Source organism: Paramisgurnus dabryanus, chromosome 13, assembly GCF_030506205.2.
Source record: "Paramisgurnus dabryanus chromosome 13, PD_genome_1.1, whole genome shotgun sequence".
Lineage (NCBI taxonomy): Eukaryota > Metazoa > Chordata > Actinopteri > Cypriniformes > Cobitidae > Paramisgurnus > Paramisgurnus dabryanus.
Window position 1 is genome coordinate 2,428,733 of NC_133349.1, and position 16,032 is coordinate 2,444,764.

Here is a 16,032-nt window from a genome sequence, read left to right on the forward strand (position 1 = left end):
AAATCTTGCATGTGTATTGTTTATCAGGGGTTTCCAAACTTTTTCAAACAGACAGGTAATCTCAAGACCAACCACTTAAAAAAAAAGAAATATAGGGTAAAACACAAACACATTTGTTCTCTTTCAGTAGTTTTTAAATAAGTTTAAATGATTAATATTAAAATTCCTTAATGTAGGGCTGCAAGATTATGGCAAAAATCATACTTGTTTAGCCTACTGTATTTGCTCTGAATTGGAAATGATATATTTGAAAAATACAATGAATTGCAAAGTTGCAGAGAACAGTGCACTATTACAGACTTATATAGGTTACTGATGATTTAATGATAATATTTGCATATAGTCAGTCATGAACTAAAGTGGGCTGGTCAAACTACAGGGCTCTGGGTCCGCCTTTACCATTGTACTCATGTCATACCATATAAAGTCGATCATACAAAACATCAAGGTCTGGATGAAGAGCAGACCTGCCCGGATTTCTTGCACGCAGATACCCACAGAAAACTCCATTCCTGCAGATAAGTAGTAAGTAAGTATTCATACCCCGCGTATGCATGTTTGGGAGCAGTACAAGCCTGTGTGATGTTTGCTGTGACAGTTATTAATAAAAGAGTAAAAAACTATTTGATATATATAAACAATCATATATTTATATACAAAATATAATTATACGGCACATTATCTGTTGCTTCAGTTTAATATAAAGTGCTCATTTAGTTTGGTGTGTTTTGAGTGTGACAGTCCCTTTATATCACCAATCAATCAAAAATCATCCCATTATGCTTCTCCTCTTTCTCCTCTTCAAATCTGCTGTAATTTGCATATGTATATACATTATATATACATATACAGAGATCGATATTTATTAGATTTTACGAACTTTTGGAGCACTGGAAAATTATTATAAAATGGTATAAAAAATAGCAGAAACTTAGAGCTCAGGAATATAAACTCAGTAAAAGCTTTATTTCAATTTAATTTCTAAAATCTAATTGGATTTGCATTGTAAACCATTTTTCCCCAAACTTTTCTAACAATTCAGCACAGAAATAGCACAAAAAAAATCCACATTATTATCAAGTTGTTGATGGCAAATGGTTACTTTAGTTATTTCTTGTATGGTCATTTTAGTCTTTAAAAATAACCTCGTAAATAATAATAATAATAATAATTATTATTATTATTATAACTGCACCTTATCTCCCTTGTAAATCTCAAGCTGAACTCAAAAGTTGTCAGTCCTGTTCAAATACATTATTTTTATTGTCAGAAAGGTTTTTGTTTATTAAATGAGTCTCATCCACAACAAGAAGAAACTTGTCAGGCTGTGTACTGAAACTAAACTAATGATTCATAATCTATTCTCAGTATTGTGACACTTGCTATCTCTATCTTTTTAACAGATGTTTCATTTGTTTCACACTTGTGACTGGATGTATTATTCATTATTTCCTTGTTATTATTCGGAAGACTATCATTTCTAAATATGCATTGAAATATATGCCTATATGAAGTTATGTCAGTCAATGGAGTCAGCTTTAGATTTGTATAACAGATAAAAACATGGTATGTATTGTAAATGTTAAGAGTGATATTCAAATAAATCTCTCTGTGTATGAAAGTCTGCAGGCAGACAATGCTTGTATGAGATGTTATAAGTAATTTCTAGCCAGGTCTTATTCTTATCGTTGCAAAAATCAGGGAATTTTTAAGGCTGGAAATGGAAATTAATAGGAATATAACAGGGAATGTAGTTTTGTTTAAAACAACAAGTTTGAATGCAATTTCAGTTGAATTTCTACCTTGCACGTTCCTCAGTCACTTATTGAAGGACCATTGAAGCCACACCCCCTGCATGTACTTGCATTCATCCATAACATGCACAGATCATTTCTTAAATCCTGCACACAAAATAATGTCAAAATGACCATCTTTGCATGCATTCATGATAATATCTTAATATAAGCTAGCACTATTATAATAACTATTATAATGTTTATTATGTTTGTTTGTTACTCAGTGAAAGAATCAATTAAAGTTCTACTTACAAATAAATCAGCCAAGGCATCATTTTCACTCCTTTGCAACCCTAGTTATTCTTGACATCTCACCCATGCCTTACATCCTGTGCTGCAATGCTTTTTATAGAAAGCATATCCTGTATTTTGCTGTCAACATCTCACAATTTCAAAGAATGATAAGTTGCTGTATCATGCAGTGTTCCTGGTCAATTGGTAAAGTGCTGTGTTAGCAACACAAACACCATAGAAACACACATACTTATTAAGATATATACTGTAGCTTTAATGAACTGCATAGCATCATGCACTGATCAGACAGTCATGGGTTGTATATTAAGTACCTACTGTACAGACTTTAATCATGTTGAAATTTATGGGAATGAAAACAAGTTTGTGAGGTATAGTTGTAAAAGATGTTTCATCAGCTAAACATGTTAATTTAAAATACAATAGAAACTACTGAACAAGCTCTACTGTTAACCCAGATATCATCTTTTCTTAAACCACTGGACTGTTGAATGTTTCATTCTGATTGGCTGAGAAATGTTCCATAGATGTTGATGATTATTCTGTAAACCGCACGCCTAACCTTTAAAATGTCTTAAAAATAAACACAAGAGCAAAGTTTGTGGTGACCGTGGTATAAGCGGAATAATTGACTCGAAAATAATGCACACCCGCAGTGCATTAAGTGCTTGGCGTCATGCCACATTACCACTTGGGTGTGCATTATTTTCTGATAATTCAACAGCCTGCGAATTATTCCTTACGTAAACATCACTTAATTTTTTGAGTTTTGGACATACTTAAAAATCTCACTTCATTTAACTTTAAAGCATATCAAATTCATTGAATACCCATAATCCTTTTTGCCTGAATATTTTGATAATATTTTTAATAATTAAATTATTAAAAATATTATCAAAATATTCAGGCAAAAAGGATCCTGAAAATCCTTAAGTCACAAAATAAGAACTGATAAGAACTTTAACTACATAAATATTTGTTAATGAAATGCCATAAAGGTTTAAGCTATTATTTTTATGTTGTTTTGTTGTAAATTTGTTGTATTTATGTTGTTTATGGTAGTTTGCTCCACAGTAATGACAATGCATGTCAAGAAAGCTTTGAATTTTCTGTTATAATACAATTTATAACACTAAGAGTAATGTAATTATAAATTAATTAAAAATATAAAACCTTTGAACCCAGATAACTAAGTGGAGATGTTGGGCCAACTAACTGATATGCAAATTACAAATTATAATTATAAGTTTAAACAATTATATTGGAATTACTAGACATTTACTTGGGCAACAACTTTCCTCCAATTTTTTAAGTAAATTTAACTTTTTGGATTTAAACTTTATGCTGGGTACACACCAAAAGATTTTTTAAGATTCTCAAAATGTGATCCACCACAAATATGAGGATAAAGAACTGTTTTGATCAAATCCGTTAACCAAACACAGCACACCATACACAAACAGATTTTCAACCAGAGTCTCGATTGCATATTTCTAAAACGATGTATATTTCTCATATCCAGTCTGCATGAAACAGATATGCAAGGCCACAAGATGGAGCCAGAATAATGTGAAAGTTCACGAGACCTTCGAGTTGTCCATACTTGCAGAAATTGTTTACAGCATCAGCACAAATAAAAACAGATTACATTCATGCATTTGGCAGACACTTTTATCTATAGTGAATTACAGTGCATTTAAGCCATACATTTATATCACTGAACACCTCACCAAGTTATTTAACAGCAATGTAAAGTAATTTGTAGGATGCTGTGGGTGGTGGATGTTGCTACAGTGCCAGTGAATGGTTGCTTAGCAACCTCCATGTCCCCCCTCCATGGTTTTTATATCCTATAGACAAGATATGGCCGACATGCAATGCTTTACCTACGGTATATGATGCTACGATTGTTGGCGTTAGAGCCTTTTTCAATGCACGACTGATTTTGTGCAATGCTATTTTGGATTTAAGGATTGCTGATGCAAAATCTTTGAAAGAATCAATAGTCTTAGCAGCGTGCATGCAAGCAAACGCCAGTCAGATCTGCTTTAATAAACATTTCCCCATTCATTCAGAGCTCTCATTGGCACAGCTGATTTCTGGGTAATAACAGGTTGAGATACAGAACAGAGCACTGTAATTATCACATTGATTCATCTTTCAGGATGCGGGAGAGATTTTATCAGCTAAAATGTCAGTGGGGGCGGAGCTGATTGGCACTGACTCTGATTAAATAGCAGGAAAGGTTTCATTGTGTCATCATGACATGTCACCTTTAACATCATCGCACCTTCACCCTCATCAGGGGTCTGACATGAGCTGCTTCTGTTAACAGACATACAAATAAGACATCTGTGAACACAATAATTTACCTCAAAATGAAAAGGAAATTGTGTCTTGCATGATATTCAAGTTATTTAAAGGTAAATTGTTTTTTATAGGAAATCTTTTTATTTCTTTTTATTTTAAGACAATATGTAAATGTGAAACGTTGCATTGGAGTGTAGTGTACAATATTGCATAATCTTAAACTTGCATTAGAAGAAGTGTGCAAGACTGAGTGTTGAGTGTCCAATCACTTAGCAGAACCCTCTGTGATGTCATCAGTGACTGTTGCACAAAGTGCGTAGTCAAACTGCACAACTTTAGAGATTCTGTCTTTGATCTGATCTATTATATAGATAAATTTGAAACACACACTATAAATAATTTATATTGAGTCATATTGGCTGTACAGGTCATTCAACGAGTTTATTTTTAAATCATGAGTTCCTGTAAATTATACATTTTTTTTAGTAAAAAAAATGCTTACGTTAAAGGAATGTGATGACTAATGGATCACTTCATTTTTTTTAATCCACCACTGTTTAAATAAAATGCTATTTTATTTAAATCATGTTGTCTTTTAGAGCTACTGTATGTTCAGATTAGTTTATATGTACAGTGGAGGAGATCTGAACTCTGGACTGATATTACTTTGTCTCAAAGGTCATTGCATTAAAAGATATTATGCTCCAAATGTTATAAACAACCCGAAATTATCTCATTTTACTAGATGGAATTTTGTTTTTATACCATAATTATGCAATGTATGTTTTAATATAATATTGTATTGTATTATTTGGAAAAAAAACAGGAAGCAAATGTTGCTTCTTTCCTGTTATGTCACTGTAGGTATGTCACAATGAGACCCTTTATAAGAAGCACAAGCAACGTTTGAGAGCGAGAGTGATCTGTGACACTGAATTACTAAGGTAGGAAAAGTTCAACTTCTTTAATTTCTTGAAGTTCACTTTGTAACTGTAAAATTCAATTTATATTGTTTAGCATTTATAAAGGTTATCATTGGTTATTGAAAATGACAAAGTATACTGAAAGGTCCCTATAGCTGACATTTAGGTACAGATATGTATACATTCGGTACCAATATATACCTATGAGGTACTTATGTGAACTCTTTAGGTTCAAAGGTAAACTTTTAGAAAGGATACAGGCACAGCCCCAGTCCATTGTACATTTTAATAAATTGTATGGACCATTGTATGTTTGAATAAATATGATAAATAAGTTTTATGTTATGTGAATACAATAAAGCTTATTTGACTTATTTCTTAACAACACTGTTGCTTATCTCGATAGTGTCCATCATGTATTTTCTTTGCTGTTTTATTTATAATTCGACCTTTCATCTACACACACTGCACATGTGTAAAACATACTAGCTTTATATTGTATGTTACTACGGTTGTTTGCTTTAATAAGTCTTGTGTGTTGAACTGTCATGTTATTGTTATTAATTAATAATCTACTTCCCCAAAATAGATTTATATTGCCATAACGCTTGTTTGCAGTAGTTGTGATTGTTTAAAGGCAATTAAAGCATGACTTGTTCCTTTAAAACAATAATTTATTGAATGTTATTGCCAGTGTTTTATTATTGAGGGAATAAGCAGGGACCAATTTGCATCTAATCTGAATTATGAAAATGTTTATGTTAGGGAGGTTTGAAAAGTGGAAAATACTAAGGTGCCACAAAACAAAACAAAAAATATTTTTTTTAAATATTTACTGAAAATAAAAATCTTTTTCATTTAAAAACGTATTCAATCCTGTTCTCTTGCAAATCCTTGCTTTTTGTACTGTATATGTCACTCTATTTTAATCATTGCTTGCGCTATGTGTCAGGAAGTGAAAATACTGCAGTCGACCTTTGGTTGTCAAAAGAGATCGAGGTTGTGTTTCAGTCCGCTCACTAGCTCGTGAATCAGTTTATCGCGTATGCAGGTTCAGCTACTGGTAGCTCACTTCACACTGGGACACCGTTCATTTATTTTCATGTGATGTGATAATCCACAGCTGTTATTCATCAACAACCGATAAAACCAACATATCTCTGACTTTTTTAAAATTTAAAACACTTAGTATATTGTGAAAAACACTTTAATTATTCTTGTACATATCTGTGCATAAATCTGGAGGAATATTACATTTAAATATTAATTTAATTGTGGACCCTTCCTGTCTAGCGATGTGTGTGTTTATTAAAGAGCACCTATTGTCCGATTCACGTTTTTAAATTTACTTTGATGTGTAAGTGTGTATTAGTTCATGTTAACGATATGCAGAAGATACAAAAAGTAAACGATGCGAGTTATCGTCTCCAACGTAAATCTATTTTCTTGGACTACAACAAACACATGGATTGTAGGCAACATTTAACTTCCTGGGATTGGTGACTTCTGTTAGCATCCGAATCTTTCAAACATGATAAGGAGCGTCACATTTCCGGCTGACGGCAGCGGTATTCAGGCCAATCACAGATTAACAGGAAAATCTGGAGCCACAAAAATGTACGTTATGTGGAAAATAATGTGTGTTTTTTAACCATAAACCATGCAAACACATTGTATTATACCAAATACACAAAATAACGTTTTTAAGCAATGAAATAGGTGCTCTATAAAACTTAATAAGAGTTCTTTCACATTTCATGAAGTTTATTGATTTGGGTTGTGCGATTTTTAGTCAGAGAGCTTCAGAAAAGGTCATGTGATTTCCTTTAAAGGATTAGTCAATTCTCTTAAAAAAATAAAATAAAAATCCAGATAATTTAATCACCGGAATGTCATCCAAAATGTTGATGTCTTCCTTTGTTCAGTCGAGAAGAAATTATGTTTTTTTAGGAAAACATTCCATGATTTTTCTAATTTTAATGGACTTTAATGGACCCCAACACTTAACAGTTCCTTTCAACAGAGTTTAAAGGACTCTAAATTATCCCAAACGAGGCATAAGGGTCTTATCTAGCGAAACGATTGTCATTTTTGACAAGAAAAAATAAAAATATGCAGTTTTAAACCTCAACTTCTTGTCTATCTCCGGTCCTTTGATACGCCAGCGCGACCTCACGTAATTGCATAATTCACATATGAAACGCACATTTGCGGACCATTTTAAACAATAAACTGACACAAAGACATAAATTAGTATCATTCCACATACAACAACATCAGAACGCTCCTCTTTTTCCACACTTGTAAACACTGGGGCGTAGTTTCGCATACGTCAACCGTGACCTCTTGACATGATGACGTATTATGTGATAGATAAGAAGTTGTGGTTTAAAAGTGCATATTTTTGATTTTCTTGCCAAAAATGTCAATAGTTCACTAGATAAGACTCTTGTGCCTTGTTTGGTATCGTTTAGAGTACTTTGAAACTCCATTGAAAAAAAACTGTTAAGTGTTGAGTTAAGTGTTAAGTGTTGGGGTCCATTAAAGTCCATTAAAATGAGAAAAATCCTGGAATGTTTTCCTCAAAAAAACATAATTTCTTCTCAACTGAACAAAGAAAGACATCAACATTTTGGATGACATGGTGGTGAGTAAATTATCTGGATTTTTTTTTAAGAAAATTGACTAATCCTTTAAGGCAGTGGTTCTCAAACTGGGGGCCGTGAGATGGTGCCTGGGGGCCACCAGTTTTATGACATTTTACAAAACACATTAATTTATCATGAATTCTGTGTAATTAAACCTATAAAAATAAGGCTACTAACCAACAACATTTCTTTGTATAATATAATATGTTTTGTTTAATTAAACTGTTAAATGTTAGAACTGTTTTTTTTTTGTCATAATTTTTCTTTCGGGGGCCCCGAAGGAATGCACCGTACACAAAGGAGGCCGCACGCTGAAAAAGTTTGAGAACCACTGCTTTAAGGAACATGGGGACCATCAATGCTCACTGGTTTTTGCGCTGCATTGTGGGAATTTTTAGGGAACGAATGTTCCAGTGAACTGGAAGGATTTTGCGATTGAAAAAAATTTAAATGTCCGACTCCCTGATCATCAGGAGGAATCTCTCACTGTCTAAAACTGATAACCCCAGAGATAGATATGCACACATCTGATGATGAAATGTGATAATATAACAAGAGAGATTAATGGAGAGTCGTTTTACACTCACACGAATCCCAACAGGACTCTTGATTCATACTCATTGAAAAGTTGAAAAGCATGTGTTTGTCTTACTGAAGGGCCATCAGAAACCGACTCACAATTGTGTAGTGGCTCTCATCTCAGCAGCTGTAAGCAAACACATTTAGTTTAATTTTGTAGCCTATTGATGAATTTGAAGAGTTTGTAAGTGTTGATATGAGTATTTTGTGTTTTTATATATTTTTGGAGTGGGTTACCATACACTGGCTTGACTTGTAATTATTTCCTTAATTATTTATGCATTCATTGTTGTTTCTATTCCAGGGTGGTAGAAATGGCGTGGACAGTGACTCTCAGTAACCTGGTGTTAGGAGTTTATGGATTCACCCTCATCACAGGTCTTCCTGCCAACCTCCTGGCTTTTTACACCTTCTTCCAAAAGATTCGCCAGAGGTCCACCCCTATGGATATCTTCCTGCTCAGTTTAACTATTTCAGACCTGATCTTCCTCTTCTTTCTGCCGTTTCGCATGGTCGAAGCAGCAAACATGAAGTGGACGCTGCCGTACTTTCTCTGTCCGTTGACGGGTTTCGTCTTCTACTCCACCATCTACAACAGCACCTTTCATCTGACGGCCATCAGCGTCGAGCGCTACCTTGGTGTGGCCTTCCCCATAAAATACAAGTTAAAACGCCATCCCAGAAATGCAGTGATAGCCGTTGTTTTTTTCTGGATGTTTTCCTTTGCGCACTGCAGTATCGTCTACATCATGCAGTACCACCATCATTCAAACCCGAACATCACCGACCCATCCAAGAGGAACACGTGCTACGAGGAATTCAGCAAGGAACAGCTGAAAATCCTCCTGCCGGTTCGTCTGGAGCTTTTCATCGTGCTCTTCTGCGCGCCGTTTCTCATCTGCAGCTTCTGCTACATCAAGTTCATCCACATCCTCTCCAATCTACCCAACATCAATGCCAAGAAGAGGATGAGAGCCATCGGGATGGCTTTGGGAACGCTGGTGGTCTTCATTATCTGTTTCCTGCCTTACAATGTATCTCATGTGGTGGGGTTTGTGGGCGGTTACAGCCCAGAGTGGCGAGTGCAAGCTTTGCTCACCAGCACGTTTAACGCGTGTCTCGACCCGTTCATATTCTACTTCTCTTCTTCGGCACTCAGAGGGACGTTTAAGAAAATTTTGCGAGAGCTGATGAGGCGACTGTTACCCTGCTGCCATTCGCCTCTCTACTGCCCCATACTGAACTGTGTGAATACAGATGAGAGAACTCAGAGCTCTACTGACAGCTCTCCATAACATCACAAGTCAAATACATTTTGGGATTTTTGCGTAATGTTTGCATTAACTGGCCTGAATGTGAAGAGGAGGGTTAATACACTGTTAAATGCTTCAAAGGATTTCTTTTGGATGCTGATGCTGAATGCAATTCACGACCACAGCTAATTTGGATGATATTAAGCCTGTATTATTATTATTATAGTGAATAAATGGGTCTGCAAATTCTATGTTTAAAATTTTTATATAATATAACACAAAATGTCAGCCGTTTTTGTCTTCTTAAATCACTGTGGTTTTATAATTCAGATCTGATTTAGCAAGTGGACTATAGCTATATAGGACTATGACCTTTCTGGTAAAGTGTTTGTCCTGTATAAAGCAGACATCATACGATGTCCGATATATTGATACTTGATTCAAAAGGTACTCATATTAGTTCTCTGAGACAATCCCAGCCAGCAGATGACTCGGGGCCGGATCCGTGCCACTTCCGTTCTGGAGTGTTTCTGAATGTTTGTTATTATTTTTTTAAATGATACATTAATATTTATAACTCAGTTTACTTTTCCAAACATATTTTCTGTGAAGTGTTTGGTAGTGATCTGTGGTTATCAGCAAAGAAGCAGGTGGTTTAAGCTTTAATTTGTTTGTTTTATCTGTAAGGCTTTACAATAATTTACTGATTTATCTAAGGTATAAACTTCAAGTATTCATTATAGTATTACATTTTCTATTATTATTATTATTTTGTAAGGCATTGTTTTTGCTTATGTTTTTGTCACATGATATTTTTGGTGAATGTGGTTCGTCGAGTAAATGGTAAAACACGCAGGCCGTGTACTTCCAATCTTTTTTCCTCATAAACTACAGTATGTCCTTTTCACATTGAATGTGAAGTATTTCTGCCATGATTTAAATATTTTGCACTAAATGTTTTAAATATTTTTATGTTTTTTTCCTTTTATGTGTCTTCAATAATTGCAAATCTATCATTTTTACTTGGGATTTAACATTTAAATGTATATATTTTTAAAGAAATTAACAGTCATTATAATTAATTGTGTTTGTTTTACATGTAAATATATACATTTTATTTTCATATTCATTATAACAGCATTTATGTACAGTAAACGTTTGATATTAAAATCTCAATGATTGCAGTCGTTGTCATCAGTTCTCTTCAACTTAGATAATCTAAATTGACATGTTCAAAAGAAAAGTGATCAATTAATGTGTGCTTTAAAAAAAACTCCAATATGTTTTCTGAAATTGTAATTCTTCACATATTTCCATTCACATTCCCTATGTACTGCTCACACAGTATAATAAACCATAAAGTGCACAAATGTACAAACCCCATTTTTCAGAAAAGTTGGGGCACTGTGAAAAATGTAAATCAAATCTGAATGCAATTTACAAATCTCATAAATCCATATTTTTTATTTAAAACATAACATACAAAGTCAAATGGTTAAACTGAGGAAATGCTAGTAAATATGGCCCTCAACCAAATTTTATTGAGACATGCTGCTGCTGCTGCTGTTTAGTTTACACAAATAAATAATCATTATTTCACCTTAGTACGTAAGTCATGCTTTTACTAAAAACAATGTATTGGAGCATAGTGAACCAATATTATACAGAGTAAAAGATATTGAACAATATAGATACCTAAAGAATTTATTCATTACAAAAATCCTATTTTGAGTGGCAAATTAAATTGAAATAATTTGAAATGCGTATAAAGGAAATAAGTGAAAATGAAAAAGTACATGAGATGTAACAATGGTATCTCATATGTATTTTATATTCAGCCTGATCTCATGAGAATTCATATGTAATTTATTAGTTGGCTAATTTGTATTAATACGTACGACCACATTTATACATTTTTGTACTATTTCCTTTTGTCCCTTTGACATTAGGGTTAGGGCAGACTGATCTCACAGAAAGTGGTGTTATAGTCAATGCAAAATTTGATAAATTTATTAATGTCCATGGCACGAAATTCAGCTTTTTTGTGCATTGAGCACGAATGTCTTTTTTGTGTTATTAATTTATATAAATAGTTTTTTGTGTCTGTTGCACAACTTTCTTTTTCGTGTCATTTTATGTATTGTTTTTTCCTATTTTCTTACCATTGTCGCTTGGGGTTGGGGTTAGGATCACTTTCTGTTACATTTTTAGACATCCTAACCCAAACCCCAACTCTAACCCCAACTTCAGGCCAGAATAATTTTAAAAACGGAAGTAGAAAACATGTAGAAACCAATACATAAAAGTACATCCTAACCCAAACCCCAAATCTAACCCCAACCCCAAGCGACAATCATTAATGACACAATTAAACAAGTCATTAAACAAAATGTAAATAAACAAAACATGCCATTTCAGATGTAAATATGATGCCAATATATGTCATTATTCCGATTGAATAATATTTGATATAAACTTTAGTCAACACTTTTATTTTGGAGGTTTTTGCATGAAGATTGTTAGAAATGTAGGTGCAATGGAAAAGACTGAAAGCTCTATAATATATTTTGTTTGAAATTTCTGTGAGCTGTGCACACTGTGCCCCCTTAAAATAATGGGTGCATGACGCCCCTGGCGACAATGATTTAAAAATAGGGGAAAAAATGACAAAACAATACATAAAATGACATGAAAAAGAAAGTCGTGCCACGGACATGAAAAACGTATAGAAATGTATGCGCATGACACGAAAAAGACATTCGTGCTAAAGGCAGAAAAAAACTGAATTTTGTACCATGGACACAAATAAATTAATACAAATTTTGGTGACCATAACATGACTTTCTGTGAGATCATGTTGGGTTGGGGCAAAGTTAGGGGTGTGGTTTCGTTAATGTTTTATGATTGTATGTTTTTATATGATTCACTTGTACAAATTAGCTAACTCGTAAATTACATACAAATTCTTGTGAGGTCAGTCTGAATGTTACTGTAAGATAAATGCCTTTCTCATTACAAATGATAAGCTAAACCATTTGAGTGAAACGTTAATAACAAAAATGTGAGTTTAAAAAATTTCTGTTATTTGGTAAAGAATTTTGTTCAAACTCAAATGATCTTGTTAACCTATGTGGAAGCAACACTGTCTGATCTTTTATAATGTTCACATTGATTTGTGACCATAAAAATAAACAGTATTCATTTAACTTTCATGTAACTAAAAGTTTAATTTAGAAAATAATTACAGTTTTATTTATGTGACAGCTCCAGTCCAGATTTACTCAAGTCACTTTTAATTCTGCTCCAAATACTCAGGATGAATGAGCGACGAAGTGAGATACAAACCTAGCTTGACTATCAAACTTTACAGGGTGAAACACCACATTGCTATGCGTGATGTAATAAAGTTCATGCGATTGTGAAACACCTGAAATCCTGAACTTCCTTATTTGGGAATTCCACATTCAAAGACTGGGTTTTCCATCTGAGATTGTAAATGCAGTCTGATTTAAATGACTTTAGCTTTAATCCTGAGTCTAAATATGGAGTAGAGACTAAACTGATTCATTGCACTTCCTGTCTCTATTTTTTCATAAGCACACACCCATCATCTCTAAACACATCTCCCACAGATCCTGCCGGAGTTCAAAGTCCAGACTATATATTTCCAAACAATATTTCTCCTGCTCACATGCACACACAGCATCTTAACATCACTGTCAGGTGTTTGATTTGGAGACCAGAGGGTCGGATCTACACCTCATCCATTCACTTCATCTTATCACTGCTCAGAATTAATAATGGAAAGCAAACATTCGGTGCGGAAGTGGCAGACAGACTTTATAATAACTTTTGAAAACAGAGGATCGATACAGAAGCTCAGCTGAAGACCTGCCTTGGGTCATGGTGAGTTTTCCTCTTTATCAGCATTTTAAACTCAGCTAACTGTTGAAAGTACTCGCTGGTAATTTCCCTTATTGCACGAGTCTCGCATTTTGATGCTTGCGTAACATTTTTTGGTTTTGTGAATGTGGAGAATTCCTGTTTGACAGAAGTTTTTACTTTTACTTCCAGTATTAAAAGTAACATTACTGTACTGTATGTCACCATCAGGCATGCACAGTATTTGCTGACTTGTTTTGGATTTTCAGGATTGATGCTGACTCATGCTACACATTTACAATTCATGAATTAATAAAAAAAATAAGGAGGATATTTAGTTGCAGAGGTTGGATGATTTCTTTCATTGCATCAGTGACATGAACTGAGTATCAACATTATATATATCAAATCACTTTGTTATTGTGATTTGCAGATCTCGCGTGATTAAAGGACGTCCATTCTCTCTCTCCCTGTGTGAAACATGCAAACAAGCAAGCAAGAGTGTGATTTTTATCTGTGTCTATCCATCTACATCATCACCTTCATCACTGGTTTCCCAGCCAACATTTTGGCCTTCTATACGTTCGGCCGTAAGGTGTGGAGGAAGCCGACCCCCATCGACATCCTCCTCCTCAACCTCACGATCTCAGACTTGCTCTTCCTCATCGTCTTGCCCTTTAGGATGCAGCAGGTGGTGGATAACATGATCTGGAACATGCCTTACTTTCTATGTCCGATGTCGGGCTTTATCTTCTACATGACCATCTATAACAGCACCTTCTTCTTGACCGCGGTGAGCGTTGAGCGTTACCTCGGCGTGGCTTTCCCCCTCCAGCACTCGATGAGAAGACGACCCCTCTACGCCGTGTTTGCCAGTATCTTCATATGGTTGTTTTCAGTGCTCCACCTAAGCATCGTCTACATCATGCCCTACTACAACCCGCCCGGGACGGAGTCGGCTCCCAGGAACATCTGTTACGAGGGATTCACGGACGCTCAGCTGCAGATCCTCCTGCCCGTACGCCTGGAGTTGTGTGTGGTTCTCTTTTGCATCCCCTTCATCATCTGCAGCTTCTGCTATGTAAACTTCATTCGCATCCTCTCACGGCTGCCTAACATCGGGCGGCGTAGAAAGTTGCGGGCCATCGGTTTGGCGTTGGGTACGCTGTTGGTGTTCGCTCTCTGTTTCGGACCCTACAATGTCTCTCACGTCATCGGCTTTGTAACAAATTCGAGCCCGACCTGGAGAGACAAAGCTCTGCTGTTCAGCACGTTTAACGCCTGTTTGGACCCGCTTATCTTTTACTTCACGTCTGCGGCTGTGCGGAAAGCGCTGGGAAGCGTCTGGAAGAGATGCTGGTGTCCGCACGTCCACTGGGGTTCTAAGAAGAAACCTATCGAAACTGAAAAAAGCGGCCTGCCGAGACCTCAGGAGGTCAACGCCATATGACAACCGACTGTTTGTATTTTTGCATTTTATCACCAATAAACATTTTTATACTTCCTGGAAAGACTTGCGAGCAGGAACTGCTTCACGTGGAGAGTATTATCTTAGGAGAAGAAAAACACTGCGGCGAAACTCGTGTGTACATAAAGAGACTGAATTGTGTGTCTGCAAACAGGGCATAAACTTCCCTTTATTAGGTTTTGTGCCGAGTGTTTATACAGCGAGAAATAAAACCACAGTCGGAGCTCATTGCAGACAGAGACTAAATAACAAACTTGTAGCCATTACTCACTTACCTCAATACAAACAGAAAGGAGAATGAAGACATTGATTATTGAGCGACAGTTTGTACAGCTTACAGATGAAGGAGCCACATTCACCAATACTACGAGCAGCAGCATCATTTAAAAGTGTCACATTAATATTTCAAAGCTGTTCACATCTGAGGATTTTAATGACTGGGGTCTGACAGTGATGTCGATTTGAGGACGTATACTGATAATGCGTTTCTTTAATGCATTACATGTCACTTTGGTTAAAAGCATCTGCTGAATAAATGTGTCTGATTATTTAGCAATAGACATGATCTAAGTACTAAAAAAATCATTAAAAAAAAATTCATTTCATAGGCTACTTGATAAATCTTACTTGTGTATTGTATATCAGGGGTTTCCAAACTTTATCAACCCAACAGGTAATCTCAAGACCCACCATTTTTTAGAAAAAGAAATATAGGGGAAAACACAAACTTTTTTTTTCTTTTTCTTTTTGAATAAGTTTACTTGAGTAATATTAAAATGTCTTATGGTAGGGCTGCACGATTATGGCAAAAATTATAGGCTACTGCATTTGCACTGAATAGGAAATTATATATTTGAAAAATACAATGAATTGCAAGGCTGCAGAGAACAGTGCACTACTGCAGACTTATACTACTGAGGG

General features: G+C 35.1%; 2 protein-coding genes across 4 annotated transcripts; both read left to right on the top strand.

Annotated features, from left to right (window-relative positions):
* Nucleotides 1-458: 458 nt before the first annotated feature.
* Nucleotides 459-11,141, top strand: LOC135789219 (free fatty acid receptor 2). Of its 3 annotated transcripts, none has more exons than XM_065298947.2 (3): nt 459-525; nt 5,223-5,302; nt 8,813-11,141. In XM_065298947.2, exon 3 carries the CDS (start codon nt 8,823-8,825, stop codon nt 9,801-9,803), a length of 981 nt encoding a protein of 326 aa, XP_065155019.1. In that variant the 5' UTR covers nt 459-525; nt 5,223-5,302; nt 8,813-8,822; the 3' UTR covers nt 9,804-11,141. The 3 variants fall into 3 exon arrangements, with proteins under 3 accessions (XP_065155019.1, XP_065155017.1, XP_065155018.1); XM_065298945.2 differs by having other exon boundaries at nt 464-529; XM_065298946.2 differs by lacking the exon at nt 459-525 and having other exon boundaries at nt 5,169-5,302.
* Nucleotides 11,142-14,095: 2,954 nt separating this feature from the next.
* LOC135717736 (free fatty acid receptor 2) lies at nt 14,096-15,546 on the top strand. Its single transcript, XM_065239915.2, has one exon. It carries the CDS (start codon nt 14,125-14,127, stop codon nt 15,091-15,093), a length of 969 nt encoding a protein of 322 aa, XP_065095987.1. The 5' UTR covers nt 14,096-14,124; the 3' UTR covers nt 15,094-15,546.
* Nucleotides 15,547-16,032: the final 486 nt, after the last annotated feature.

Excerpts from the sequence above, each read along its gene's own strand:
- LOC135789219 (XM_065298947.2), top strand. The coding sequence starts at position 8,823 with ATGGCGTGGACAGTGACTCTCAGTAACCTGGTGTTAGGAGTTTATGGA.
- LOC135717736 (XM_065239915.2), top strand. The coding sequence starts at position 14,125 with ATGCAAACAAGCAAGCAAGAGTGTGATTTTTATCTGTGTCTATCCATC.